At 40.4% G+C, this 15445-nt stretch overlaps 1 protein-coding gene across 3 annotated transcripts in view; it reads left to right on the top strand.

Annotated features, from left to right (window-relative positions):
* The window catches only part of slc12a8 (solute carrier family 12 member 8), a 148829-nt gene that overhangs the window by 114730 nt on the left and 18654 nt on the right, over window positions 1–15445 (top strand). For all 3 annotated transcript variants that reach the window (XM_072259687.1, XM_072259688.1, XM_072259690.1), the window contains exons 10-11: window positions 4248–5019; window positions 12412–12509. In XM_072259687.1, coding sequence (XP_072115788.1) covers window positions 4248–5019; window positions 12412–12509 — 870 coding nt within the window. The remainder of the gene's footprint in view (window positions 1–4247; window positions 5020–12411; window positions 12510–15445) is intronic.

The raw sequence follows: 15445 nt of genomic DNA, 5'->3' as shown, positions 1-15445 counted from the left end.
TGGATTGGGACAGGTTGTTCTCTGGCAAGGATGTGATCAGTAGGTGGGAAGCCTTCAAAGGAGAAATTTTGAGAGTGCAGAATTTGTATGTTCCTGTCAGAATTAAAGGCAAAGTGAATAGGAATAAGGAACCTTGGTTCTCAAGGGATATGGCAACTCTGATAAAGAAGAAGAGGGAATTGTATGACATGTATAGGAAGCAGGGAGTAAATAAGGTGCTTGAGGAGTATAAGAAGTGCAAGAAAATACTTAAGAAAGAAATCAGGAGGGCTAAAAGAAGACATGAGGTTGCCTTGGCAGTCAAAGTGAAGGATAATCCAAAGAGCTTTTACAAGTATATTAAGAGCAAAAGGATTGTAAGGGATAAAATTGGTCCTCTTGAAGATCAGAGTGGTCGGCTATGTGCGGAACCAAAGGAAATGGGGGAGATCTTAAGTAGGTTTTTTGCATCTGTATTTACTAAGGAAACTGGCATGAAGTCTATGGAATTGAGGGAAACAAGTAGTGAGATCATGGAAACTGTACAGATCGAAAAGGAGGAGATCCTTGCTGTCTTGAGGAAAATTAAAGTGGATAAATCCCCGGGACCTGACAGGGTGTTCCCTCGGACCTTGAAGGAGACTAGTGTTGAAATTGCAGGGGCCCTGGCAGAAAAATTTAAAATGTCGCTGTCTACAGGTGAGGTACCGGAGGATTGGAGAGTGGCTCATGTTGTTCCGTTGTTTAAAAAAGGATCGAAAAGTAATCCGGGAAATTATAGGCCAGTAAGTTTAACGTCAGTAGTAGGTAAGTTATTGGAGGGAGTACTAAGAGACAGAATCTACAAGCAGTTGGATAGACAGGGACTTATTAGGGAGAGGCAACATGGCTTTGTGCGTGGTAGGTCATGTTTGACCAATCTATTGGAGTTTTTCGAGGAGGTTACCAGGAAAGTGGATGAAGGGAAGGCAGTGGATATTGCCTACATGGACTTCAGTAAGGCCTTTGACAAGGTCCCACATGGGAGGTTAGTTAGGAAAATTCAGTCGCTAGGTATACATGGAGAGGTGGTAAATTGGATTAGACATTGGCTCAATGGAAGAAGCCAAAGAGTGGTAGTAGAGTATTGCTTCTCTGAGTGGAGGCCTGTGACTAGTGGTGTGCCACAGGGATCAGTGCTGGGTCCATTGTTATTTGTCATCTATATCAATGATCTGGATGATAATGTGGTAAATTGGATCAGCAAATTTGCTGATGATACAAAGATTGGAGGTGTAGTAGACAGTGAGAAAGGTTTTCAGAGCCTGCAGAGGGACTTGGACCAGCTGGAAAAATGGGCTGAAAAATGGCAGATGGAGTTTAATACAGACAAGTGTGAGGTATTGCACGTTGGAAGGACAAACCAAGGTAGAACATACAGAGTTAATGGTAAGGCACTGAGGAGTGCAGTGGAACAGAGGGATCTGGGAATACAGATACAAAATTCCCTAAAAGTGGCGTCACAGGTAGATAGGGTCGTAAAGAGAGCTTTTGGTACATTGGCCTTTATTAATCAAAGTATTGAATATAAGAGCTGGAATGTTATGATGAGGTTGTATAAGGCATTGGAGAGGCCGAACCTGGAGTATTGTTTTCAGTTTTGGTCACCAAATTACAGGAAGGATATAAATAAGGTTGAAAGAGTGCAGAGAAAGTTTACAAAGATGTTGCCGGGACTTGAGAAACTCAGTTACAAAGAAAGGTTGAATAGGTTAGGACTTTATTCCCTGGAGTGTAGAAGAATGAGGGGAGATTTGATAGAGGTATATAAAATTATGATGGGTATAGATAGAGTGAATGCAAGCAGGCTTTTTCCACTGAGGCAAGGGGAGAAAAAAACCAGAGGACATGGGTTAAGGGTGAGTGGGGAAAAGTTTAAAGGGAACATTAGGGGGGGCTTCTTCACATAGAGAGTGGTGGGAGTATGGAATGAGCTGCCAGACGAGGTGGTAAATGCGGGTTCTTCTTTAACGTTTAAGAATAAATTGGACTGATACATGGATGGGAGGTGTATGGAGGGATATGGTCCGTGTGCAGGTCAGTGGGACTAGGCAGAAAATGGTTCGGCACAGCCAAGAAGGGCCAAAAGGCCTGTTTCTGTGCTGTAGTTTCTATGGTTCTAGTTACACAGATGAGAAGGGTAAGAAGGCCAGTGGACTGGATACAGGCTGTTGGGACTAGGAAAAAGATCAGGCCAGCATTGAGTAGATGGGCCAGAAGGTCCGGTTCTGTGCTGTAGTATTCTTTGACTATAAATTTTCCAAGATTTCCCAAGGAGCCAACCCATGAAGGAAGAGTGTTCATCGCCCAGTCCTAGAACCTTTTGTCTCACTGAGTTGGGGTAAATTTAAATTTTTTGAAACTTGGAAGCTATTAGATAGGACAGGCTTCAGGATAGTTTCCTGAGTAAATGTTCCTGAGAAGTACTGATCAGAAAATGAGGGACTTGCTTTTATATGAATTTTAATGAAATTGTGAAGAATTGGCATCCTAGTGCCCAACCATTGTTTGTGGAGAGTATTGCCCCTCCATGGGAGTTCATTATTAGTGTATGTGTCATAGTGTGTGCTAACAACGTTGGAACCGAGTATGGAGGAAAGACAGACTCTGAGGTAGAGATGGCAACCAGGATTTATTCATTAGAATTCCAGCAGAATATCAGTGCCTTGGCCGAGCGACTCTGCAAGACATAACATTCTCAAAGCTAGGACCCCACGATTAACGCTAATTGGGCATCCACTTAGGTAACACAAATAACATGGAATTCCCACACCTATCAAAATAAACGGGTTTAAGCAGAGAGCACCAGGAGACTGCATCGCAAAGAGTGACTTGTTCAAGAAAAACACAAAAAGAACTAAACAATTAATGGCTCTCAATAAATAACAATTAACCAATTCGGCTGCTGCGAAAACCTGGGCATCCAATACTCTTTGGCGCCCTGCACAGGTCTGAAAAGCTCAGTACATAATGAAGTCCTTTCGTTTCATCTTTCATGGCACAACTTAGCTCTAAATCTAATTAATTGTCGGTGCTGTCCACAATCTTAATTCATTCAAAATTAAATTACTAATTTGAGAAGATATGGGCTGAATGAGTGCACATTTTTTGTGCAATTTGTCTTAATGTGTAATTTGCTACCAATATAAACTTATCTGTGAATGCTCTGGTTAAAGTTCTTTCTAAAGTAACAAGGGATCAGTCTAAATTTGAGATGTTTATTCAAAGTTCAAGGTTCAAAGTTCAAAGTCAATTTATTATCAAAGTACATATATGTCACCATATACAGCCCTGAGATTCATATTTTACAGGCAGACTCAATAAATCTATAAAATAATAACCATAATAGAATCAATGAAAGACCACCCAATCTGGGTACTTAACCAGAGTGCAGAAGACAACAAATTGTGCGAGTACAAAAAGACAGAAATAATAATAATAAATAAGTAGTAAGGATCTAGAACATTAGATGAAGAGACCTTGAAAGTGAGTCATTGGTTGTGGGAACACTTCAATGTTGGGGCAAGTAAAGTTGAATGAACTTATCCTCTTTGGTTCAAGAGCCTGATGATTGAGTGGTAGTAACTGTTTCTAAACCTGGTGTTGTGAGTCCTGAGGCTCCTGTATCTTCTTCCTGATACCTGCAGCAAAAAGAGACTATTCCCTGGGTGGCGGGGGTCCCAGATGATGGATGCTGCTTTCCTGCAACAGCATTCCATGTAGATGTGCTCAATGGTGGGGAAGGATTTACTGTACTTGGGGTGAACTGGTCCGTATCCACTAATTTCTGTAGGATTTTCCATTCAAGGACATTGGTGTTTCCATACCAGGTTGTGATACTGCCAGTCAATATACTCTCCACCACACATCTATAGAAGTTTGTGAAGTTTTAGATGTCATGCCGAATCTCTACAAACCCCTAAGAAAGTAGAGATGCTGCCATGCTTTCTTTGTAGTTGCATTAATTATCCAGGGCCCAATCCTGTCTGACTAATGTCATAACTTTGGTTTAAATGACAATTGAACTGTCTTTGTGGATTACCGATTCCCTTTTCTATTCCCTTCCAACTTTAATCATTTTAACTGGATTATACTTTAATACAATATTCATTATAATGCAACTTTAATTATTTAATATCTGCCTGTGTGCTTAGTTGAGTAATGAATATAAGAAACCATGGACTTCATTATGTACAAAACTAATTTTAAAAATTTTGCTTTTATTTCAGAAGGGGCCAAACAAAACGCCTGTGGCTGCAATATGTCTTGTAGGACTTGTGACAATGGCATTTATCTTCATTGGACAAGTGAATGTGCTTGCCCCAATAGTCAGCATAAACTTTATGTTGACTTACGGTGTTATAGATTACTCTTACTTCTCAGTTTGTATGAGCTATGACATTCAGCAGAATGAAAGGAACCGGAACAAAATGAATGCCAAAACTTATAAATCTTCTCAAGCATTGAATTTAGATGATCCACTTAAATATGGAGCTGATGGCCCAGTAAAACGCAGTACAAATGGCTCCTTGCTTGAATTCACCAAGGACATGAACCAGATCCTTCAAACAAGGTCTCAGGACTGGGAAGAAGGAATGAAAAACAATAAGGAAAAGGAAAAAAGTTTGAATCAATCTTCCTGGTTGAAAAATGTGAAAAAGCCTGCAAAGCAGACACTGCGGGACAGCTTTATGTTGGATCTTGACAATTCATTCACAACAGTTAAAGAAAACCACAGTCAAATGTCAGGGATGGAGTTTCCAAGTGACCTGTCTGAATTAAATTTAGAAGATCATCAGCATCTTGAAATTCCTACTGTAACTAAAAACGTGGAAGGTGGTCACCACCTTGACAATACAACACTCAAAACTACAGTGGAAAAAGGTATATCTGTAACTCAGACTGTGGAAGGTGCTCACCGCCTAGACAAAGTAACACTCGAATCTACTGTGGAACAAAGCATATCTGACACAGATGAATCAATGGCATCATACGGCTATGGTAATTGTTTTTGGATTAGTTAATTGTGCCATCTGTATTTTTTAGGACGATGCCGAAATAACCTTTAATTTTTCTTATTTCTCTGTCTACTTTCATTCTTGCTTCAGTAGATATGATTGATTTTAGCTTTTAAGTTTTTCCTAAATTGATGTTGTTGCTCAAATTTCTTATGGATGTCCGCTTGTCTGAGTCAAATATATATCTCAATTCAATTCAAGTTTAATTATCATTTACCCATACATGAATATTTATGAATACAGCCAAACTAGACAGCGTTACTACGGGTGCATAAACACATTACCAACAGTCACGCACAGTATAGCATCCGAGATCACATTCACAGAATAAAAGAGTTCCAATGCCCATCTCCCCCCTCCCCCCCGATGACACTGCGGCTTGAGGCCAAGTCCTTGCATATTCAGGACGAAAAGCCCATGTAGAATATCAGTAAAATACAACAATACAGAATATGCGTGTATCTGCATCTGCCGACTGGTCTTGATGCCTGCCAGGTAACACTGTGGCTTTGAGGCCCAGTGCCCTCATATACAAGCACATTTTGCACTATACTATAATTTCCTTTGGAATCAACGAAGTATCTATCTATCTATATAGAATATTAGTAAAAACACAACCACACAATGTATATTTATTTGAGAGAACATAGTGGGAATGAAAAGAAAAACATTGCAAAAAGATTCTGCAGAGCCCATTAGTGGTGTGAACTGAGACAGAATCAGCCATTCAGATCTGTGAGTAAGCCACAAACGTCAGTGTTGTTTGGAACTTGGATAAGGGTAGCATATGTTGTGTTTACACCCCAGGGTTGGATTGCTTACATATTTTAATCTAGATTTGCAAAAAAAAAAAGAATAAATGAACAACTGAGTAAGTTTGTGAAAGCAATGAACAATGCATTTTGAATGCCGTAATCTTATTTAGGCATTGATAGGAAGTGGTATACACGGTGAGGTCCCAGGCAAGCTCATTCATGTTGACTCTTGCTTTGAGGAGGAAGGATGTTCAAACATCAGAAAAGTTCCATGTTTGTCATGTGTTGATTGACTTCCACCTTTAGCAGCCACGTAAGACCTCAGTTATTCAGTGGCTCAAACTGAGCCACATGGTCCATGAAATGTCCGACCTATGGAATTTATTGTTTTAGTTCTGCACCTGTAACTCTAACATCGTCTGAGATCAGCCAATATATGATGTCAGCATTACAATTGCCTACTTTACCCTGTGGATAGGGAGAGAGGTAAATTTTCTACTTATTGTATAGTAATTCTAGTGTTGTCTGGATATTGAATATCGAATATCGTATGTGTTGTATATTCACACCAGGATTGGATTGCTTGCATGTTCTAATATAAATTTCTGAAAACGTGCAAGGTCAGAGTGCAAAGCGATGGCCACATTGTATTGTTGTAATTCTCTCTCGCCCCACACCAGAAATGGTGATCTTGGCCTTTGCACCCCCATGCCTACCCGTTCCAGAATCAGATCCCCTCCACAACCCACGCACTCCAGAGCCTAACACTGTGGTCTCTGGACAGTGCAGTGGCAATCTCCTACTCCCAGATGACCCCTTTTGCCTTTTAACAGCTGGTAAAGTGGGGTGTGTGGCTTTATTGGCTATATCACCTCTCATTTACTTTAATAGATGTTTTTGAGGCATTTAAAAATAAATCAATTGAAAACTGTTAAACATGAAGTAAATAATTAAAAAATATATCATTCAAGAAAGATTTTTACAAGAGTAGTAAAAATATTGAAGGATATTAAAGTCATTTATTAGAAACTAATGCACCATCCGCCTTGCTTCCTAAATCTTTGTACTAAGATGCCTATAAAAGTAATGGGGGTCCCAGATCCTCTGTAATGCTGGTAGATCTCTGAAGGGTTCCACCAGGAGTATAAGCTGATAGATTTACTCTTTCAAATCTGTCAGTAACTCACAAATTTCAACATGCTTGCATTCATCCACTGAAGCGTTGGGTATGAGAGCTAAAATGTCATGTTACAACTGTGCAAACCGTTAGTTTGGCTGCACTTGGAGGATTGTTTGCATTTCTGTTCATCCCACAACAGGTAGGAACTCATTAAACTCGAGAGGGTGCAATAAAGGTACATAAGGATGCTACCTGGATCAGAGGGCTTGAACTATCGGGAGCGATTAAATAAGTTAGGTCAGTTTTCACTGGAGCGATGGAGGCTGAGAGATGAGAGGATCATCACCATCATCAGGTGTCGTGCCCAGTTTGAGCTTTGACTGCTATGGCCCACACACTCCTGTTTCGGGTCAAGTGGACCAATTCATTGCTATTCTTTTCCAGTTCTCTAGCTGCTGTCCCCATCATCATTTATCTTTGTCTTCTTCTTGCTTTCTTCCCTTCAATCTTTCCCATAATTACCATGCATTCTAACTCCTCTTTCCTAATCACATGTCCAATGCAGTCACGTTGCCTTTTCATGATCTCATACATTATTTCTCTTTTTGTGTTTGCTCTGTTCATGACATCGTCGTTAGATATTCATTTCATCCATGATATTCTTTGCATCCTCCTCAAAAACCACATCTCTACTGCTTCAATTCATTTCCTCATGTTACTAGATATTGTCCAACATTCTGAGTCATATAACATAACTGGATAAATGTAACATTTCAGTACTCTGAGGTGGGTTGTCATGCCTAGTTTAGTATTGGTCAGTATACTCTTCATTCTCGTAAAGGTGTCTTTTGCCATCCCTATTCTTCTTTTGATGTCCATGTCGCACCCGCCATCTGATGTCACCCAGCTTCCTAAGTAGCAGAAGTTCTATCCTTGTTTTATGTCTTCCCCGTTTATTCTCAGCCTGCAGATAGGATTCTCCTTCTTTTTGGATATCACCATACATTCTGTCTTTTTGCAATTGATAGATAGACCCATTTTTGCACTTTCTTCAACAACTATATCAATTAAGTTTTGTAGTTCTTCCTCCGTACTTGCAATTAACACAGTGTCATCTACATATCTGAAACTATTGATGTTTTCACCGCCAACTTTGATTCTCAAGATGTCTCTTATTTTTTGTAATATTGTTTCACAGTACACATTAAAAATATCAGGGGAGAAAACACACCCTTGTCTAACGCCTCTCTTGATTTTCATAAACTGACTCACTTCTCCATCTATTCTTACAGCGGCAGTCTGTTCCCAGTACAGATTTCTGATTTGGTGGAGGTCTTTCGAATCTAGATCTAGAGTTTTCTGTAATATTTCAAATAACTTATTGTGCTTCACTTTATCAAATGCTTTTGAGTAGTTGATAAAACAAACAAACAAATCTTTTTGAACTTGAATAGCTCGTTCTGATAGTATCCTTAACATCAATATTGTGTTTCCTGTACCTTTGTCTTTCACAAAACCACATTGTTCTTTACCTGTTTCAGCTTGTATCTTACTTTTAGCTCGTGTCATCAAAGTTCTTAGAAGTATCTTGGTGATATGACTCATTAAATTTATGGTCCTATGTAATTCACATTCTATTGCTCCAGGTTCCTTAGAAGAGCGATAAATACTGATTATTTTCCATCTCTTCTGGTATTATTCCAGTCTCATAAATGTCATTGATTAAATCAGTAAGTTTTTCAATTCCATAATCTTCAAGGGCGATAATTTGTTCTATTACTAATTCATCAGGACCTGCTGCCTTTCCTTTCTTCATCTTACTTATTGCATTACGAACTTCAGATTTTAAAATACTTGGACCTTCAATGTTTTACTTAATTTCTGGTTTTTTGCCTTGATCGTCTTCAAACAATTCCTGAATATACTCAGTCCATCCGTTCATAATCTCATCTTTTTCCATGATAATAGTACCGTCCTTTGCTTTCAAACATCGACCTGAAGAACAGAGGAGCTTTTTACCGGTGATATTCTTGATTTGTTGATGTAACCTTTTGGATCAGTAATAGGGATTCTTTCTATTTGCTCACATTCCTGGTTTAACCATTCTTCTTCAGCTTTTTGACATAAGCTTTTAACTTTTTTATCTAAGGATTTATATTCTATTGGATTTGCTTTCTTCCGTCTCCTTTCTTCCATTACATTTTTGATTTCATCTGTCATCCATTTATTCTTTGTGCTTTTTCCTTTTTTAGGAATCACTGACTTTGCTGATTCTACCAAGGCATCCTTTAGAGAGTTAAATTTCAATTCTACACAATTGCTATCATCTTCAACAGATTCTATTTCTAGACTTTGAAATCTATTCCTTACTTCAATTGTAAATTTTTGTCTTAAGTTTTCTTCTTTAATTGCAAGTAGTCAAGGGATTGTTCAGGTTTTTGCTTCTTTAGTTTTTTAAGTTTTACTTTTACATGACATACTACTGGGTTATGGTCACTATTACAGTCTGCACCTGGATATGTTTTGCATTGAGTCATTGAGTTTCTAAATCTTTGGTTTATAGTAATAAAGTCAATTTGATTTCTAGTGTTATCACCTGGACCTTTCCAGGTCCACAAGTGTCTTGGATGGTTTTTAAAGCAGGTATTCATAATGACCTGATTATTCATCTTGCACCATTTTACCCATTTCTCACCTCTTTCATTTCTTTCCTTTAGTCCAAATTTTCCTGTGGTATTTCCATCAGCACCTTGTCCTACTTTAGCATTTAGATCTCCCATGACAATAACAATATCTTGAGATTTGCATCCATTCTTTGCTTGTTCAACCTCTTCATAGAATTTATCTATATCCTCATTTGTTCCATCTGTTGTTGGTGCATATACCTGTATAATTGTTAAATCAAATGGTTGTCCTCTGAATCTAACAAGGAGCACTCTTTCTGATATTGCCCAATGTCCTAAAACACTTTTTGCCATGTTTTCATCCATAAGAATTCCTACTCCATTAGTATGGGATGTTCCACAAGAATAAATTAGTGTTTTATTCTGACATGTTCCAGCACCTATCCAATGAACTTCGCTAATTCCCATGATATTAATCTTTAGTCTTTTCATTTCATTTATCACATTGTCCGATCTTCCTGCTTGATATAGGGTTCTTACATTCCAAGTGACAATCATTTTCTTTTGTGTTACTTGAATTTTATGAGCAGTAGCTCAATGACGGTTGGGGATCCCCTGCTGATGAGAATCAACCCTACTGAGAAAAGCACCTTCAGAATTGTCTTGAAGATCCTCTTGACGCTGTTGTTGTGTGATACATTTTGTGAGTTTGACCATGGTTTTCTTAGCAAATAGATTCTAGGAAACCTAGTATCTAGCAATGGTGGTTTGCTATTGCCTACCATTGGGCGAACTAAAGAAATCGCTATTTCTCTTCCCAAATGTTCATCCGCCTGTACTATAGCCGTTGACTTTTAAGGTTCTAGTTCATCCGCCTTCTCCGTCATAAGTTCAGTTACTGAACCTGCCGGATCTGCCGTTGGCCTTTGCTCGCATCCTGAGCGGGAACCCTTGCAGGTGCTACCATTCCGGGTCAGAGCGGCCCTTAGAGCAATGAATGACTAAAGGGTAACTCCACTTTCCCCAAAGCTCTGAAAGTCCCCAATCAGAGCCTTATCAGTTTAGAGTCATACCCAGGACATAGAGGATGAGAGAATAGAGGTACATAAAATTATGAGAGTTGTGGATAGTTTAGGTAGCCAGTATCTCTTTCCCATGGTATGAGCAACCAAAACTGGACAGCATCAGCTTAAGGTGGAGTAGAAGGAAATATGAAGGGGATGTGCGAGGTACAGTTTTCACATAAAGAGTAACTGGTATCTAGAATGAGCTGCCAGAAGAGGCGGTGGCAGGAGGAACAGTAACAACATTTAAGGAGCACCTGAACAGATTCTGCAATGGCAGGGTAAAGAGGGATATGGAAAGAATCCAGACAAGTGGGATTAGTATAGCTATGAATTATAATTAGTATAGAAGCGGTGGGCCGAAAGGCCTGTTTCTGTGCTGTAGTACTCCATGACTCTAATTCTGTTTCACAGATCTAGAAAAATTTCAACGTGTGGCACCAATAGGTCCAGTTTAAAGTGCTGGCAGGTTCAAGTCCAAGTTTAATTGTCATTCAACCATACAGGAATACCCATGAATTCAGCCAAACAAAACAATGTCACTCCTGGGGTCAAGATGCAAACCACAGAACCAACAGCCGCACACAGCACAAGACACATATAGCACATATGAGATCACAGGCACGTATAAGATATCAGTACAGTCACACAAAAAAAAGACCCTGAGTCTATGAATGTTGCAATTGTGCACAATACAGCTTGTCTCCTGCCACTGAGATGCAGCACCATCTCTAGCTGGTGCACCGTGCCATGCTGCCTCCGGTGAAGTGCACCGACTCTGACACCTCTCTCCTGGGAAACTGTAAACAGGCTTGAGGCCTAGTCCTCGATACGACTGAGGCCTTGCAGCTCCCCCAGCGTCTGCCCATAGATCAGTACATCAGATTCGCAGCATTAATAATCAATAGTAAGTGTCAATAGTGGGCATAATACGATTCTTAATACAACGATTTCACATCTATTTCTGTTTAGTCTGCTCATGTACAAATCAACGTTTCAGATAAAGAGATGAAATATATGGGTCCCAGCGTGTGAGGTACACAGTTCAAATCGTTCCCATTGATTTGGTGACAGTGTTAGGAAAGGGAGGTACCAATGCAAATATAATTTGGAAAATTTCAAGTTCAAGTTTATTGTCATTCAACGGTACACATGTACACAGCAAAGGAAACGACAGTCCTCCGAACCAAGCTGCACAGCTCAGTACGTATAACTCACACACAACATATAAGGTAATATTACCACAAGTAGTGTGAGCACGTGGCCAAGTGGTTAAGGCATTGGACTAGCTACCTGAAGGTCGTGAGTTCGAGCCCCAGCCGAGGCAACGTGTTGTGTCCGTGAGCAAGGCACTTAATCACACATTGCTCTGCCATGACACCGGTGCCAAGCTGTATGGGTCCTAATGCCCTTCCCTTGGACAACATCGGTGTCGTGGAGAGGGGAGACTTGAGGGTGAAGACTTTCCAGGCACAGCTCCATGGTCTTGCAAGACTAATGAATGCCTTTTTTTTTATTACCACAAATAAATTAGCAAATAATAAAACATATTTCATGTTGAAGTGAAAGTAAAATGCTTATTTTTGTGAACTCTTTGATAATCTGGCAATCTTACAACTGAAATTCGAATTATAGTTTATGACTCTTCTTTTCCGGTGATTAACGAAAGGTAGTCTGGTTTGGTAAATGTCAGCATTGTGCTCATCATACTAAAAGTCATACTGCAGTTGAATTAGGGTTACTAAGGTTAAATCTTGTCACAAATGAACTTTTTTGAAGCATTGTCTTTGTGTTATTAATCCTCATCTGCAGGTTCCATTGAAAGGCAAAAGTCTCAGGAAGCAGAAATTTACACAATGTCAAGGTCATTTTATTCCAAGTTCTGCAACGGCTGGGTCTCATTTATCGGTGTAAGTAACAGAGTTTATTGTACATTAATAACAGTTCCTATGAACACTTCACTTTTATGAAAGGCACAATTTCCTGTTTACAGTGGTCTTGATGCAGCAGTCTGACAAGAACATAAGCTGACTTGTTCAACGTTGTTGCATGTTACAAAGTCTGCAATTATAATCCTTGGAAATTGGTGATTTTCACTGCACTAAAGGAAGCCATTTGACCCATCAAGTCGGTTCTGACTCCCAGTGGAGCAATTTTGTCAGTCCTATTCCTTTGCAAAGAAATTTGAAAACAAAAAATTATAATGTTTTACAGAGATTAATAGTTAGCCTGAGCCTGTACTTTACAATCTCCAGAGTGTTTATGTGATCAAGTGATCTGTTTATGTACAAGTCATTTACAAAACAAGTATAAGTTAGTTTTGGGGATTAGTGGCTTTGAGTGTCTTGGCAATCTCAATTTGAAGCCAGCCCTGATTAAGACGATAGTTTTGTGCTTTATTAACTTTATTACAATTAGCAATTTTGCCTTGCCTTGTCTATGAAGTATGACACAAATTTATGAATAATGGCACCAGTTTGAATTCATAGTATGTTTGATGACTTTTGTTCTTGTGGCCGCAGCAGAGACTGAGGGACTGTCCATTGTAATGAGTCTGATAGGTCGGAGAGAGTTAGCCATTCCCCTGTGGGCAAGACTAGCCACAGTGTTCTGCACAAAACCGTGTGCGTGGTCGGAGCTGGTCTCCTCATCGGACAATTCACAGAATGGTCTGCTGATGCCCCAGGCACCTTGATGTGCATTTAAAAAGCATTTGTCTGTAGGTTACTACATTGCAGTCTTCATATACATCCTCAAGTAAAACACGTCTATTCAACCTGACCAGCTGCAGTGTTGGCATGTGGCCTGTGCTGGCTGCAGGCTGTTCATGCCTGGTGACTCCTCATGCACAAACTGCCAGTATCCTGGCTGGTAGCTGTGATGACTGCGTCCAATTGCCTTCACTCGCCTGCTCAGCAACTAGGACCTGGTCAGGCAGAGTCACAGAATCAAATAGCATTGAAACAGGCCATTCAGCCCAATATCCGTGCCACTCAGCAGGCAGCACTCATGTTAACCCCATTACCTGACACTCCCAAGTACAGAAGGGATATAGAGGGCTATGGTCAGGGGCAGGTCATTGGGAGTAGGCAATTCAACATGGGCTGAAGGGCCAGTTTCTATGCTGAACTTTCCTCTGACTCTATGACTTGGACCAGTATCCTCAATCTCTAAGCAAAGCTGGTGTTCATCTAGACCGGGGCTCATAACCTGGGTCCACAGACCCCTCGGTCAATGATCGGAGTCCATTTCATAAAAAAAGGTTGGGAACCCCTGATTTAGACCCTTCATAAATGCTGTCAGTGATGCAGTTTCCATCATTCTCTCAGTCAACAACCTATCGCTGCTTGAAACCGACAGAGGCAATACCGATTGTGGCCGTACTTCTCACCGGACTCCTCGTAGGAAGCAGGCTGCTGATCAGGGATACAGGTGCGTTTAAGAAAATGGGGTTTTTGACTCCCAATACTGACTATCTTGCTGGCAAACATGCAGTCTCTAGTAAATAAAATCAAAGATCTCAGAGATAGGGTGCTGTATCATAGGACCACTTGTGTCCTTTGTTTCACGGAATCTTAGTTAACCCCTTCTGTACCGGACACAGCGATTTAGATTGACAGGTTCACTATACACCATCAGGATAGGACTGTCAAGTCTCTCAAAAACAGAGGTGGAGGAATGCCTCATGGTCAACTCCTCTTGATGCACACAGATCTAGTCCTCAACAGACAACATACCTCCTGGTTCATTCGTGGCTTTGGTTTGGGAATGTACAGCAAGTTTTTGTAGGCACACACTCATCCGCACAGTTTTAATGAAGTCAGTAACAACTGAGGCATACTCATCCAGATTCGAAGATTCTGTGGCATTTAAGTCAGGAGACCCAGGTCTGCACAAGAAAACCAGGTATGACTTGCTTAAGGCTAGAGGTGATATTTGATGCACATCAACTCTGGCAGGGTTTGCAGGATTTCTTTTTAGATTAGATTATGAAGACACGTAGTCCTCTTTTATTGTCATTTAGTAATGCATGCATTAAGAAATGATACATTATTTCCTCTGGTGTGATATCACAAAACACAGGACAGACCAAGACTGAAAAAATTGACAAAACCACATAATTGTAACATATAGTTACAACAGTGCAACAATACCATAACTTGATGAAGAAGTCCATGAGCACAGTAAAGTTCAATGTTTCTCAAATATCCCACATCTCAGGCAGACGGGAGAAGGAAGAAAAACTCTCCCTGCCATGCCGACCACAATCTGACTGAGTCATCCGAAAACTTCCAGCTCTGATCAGCTCTCCGACACCGAGTACTGAGCGCCATCTCTGTCCGAACGATTTGACCTCCTTCTCGGTCGCCAAAAGCAAGCAAGGCCGGGGATTTTGAGGCCTACCCTCCAGAAGATTCCCAACCACACAATAACGACAGCAGCGAACGGGTGTTTCAGAAATTTCTCCAGATGTTCCTCTGTGCTTTCACGTCCATTCTCCATCAAATCAGAATTGTCCACGGCCCCTATTTAACAGATACGATATCATTTTTCACCGGAGGGCTGCACACGCGCAGGCGCGCCACCATCTTCTCCTCCTGCCTACAAAGTGAAACCCAATAGCATGAATGGCAATGATTCTTCACTACCAGACGAGCTCAATGCCTTTTATGCCACATTGAAAGGGAGAATATAATTACAGCTGTGAAGATCCCTGCTGCACCCAGTGACCCTGTGAACTTTGCCTCAGAGGCTGATATCAGGCTGTCTTTCAGGAGTGTGAACCCTCACAAGGCGGCAGGCCCTGATGGACTACCTGGTAAAGCTCTAAAAACTTGTGCCAACC

This window comes from Mobula birostris, chromosome 6, assembly GCF_030028105.1.
Source record: "Mobula birostris isolate sMobBir1 chromosome 6, sMobBir1.hap1, whole genome shotgun sequence".
NCBI lineage: Eukaryota > Metazoa > Chordata > Chondrichthyes > Myliobatiformes > Myliobatidae > Mobula > Mobula birostris.
The sequence above is the reverse complement of the archived record's forward strand: the minus strand, read 5'-3'. Positions and strand labels throughout refer to the sequence as shown.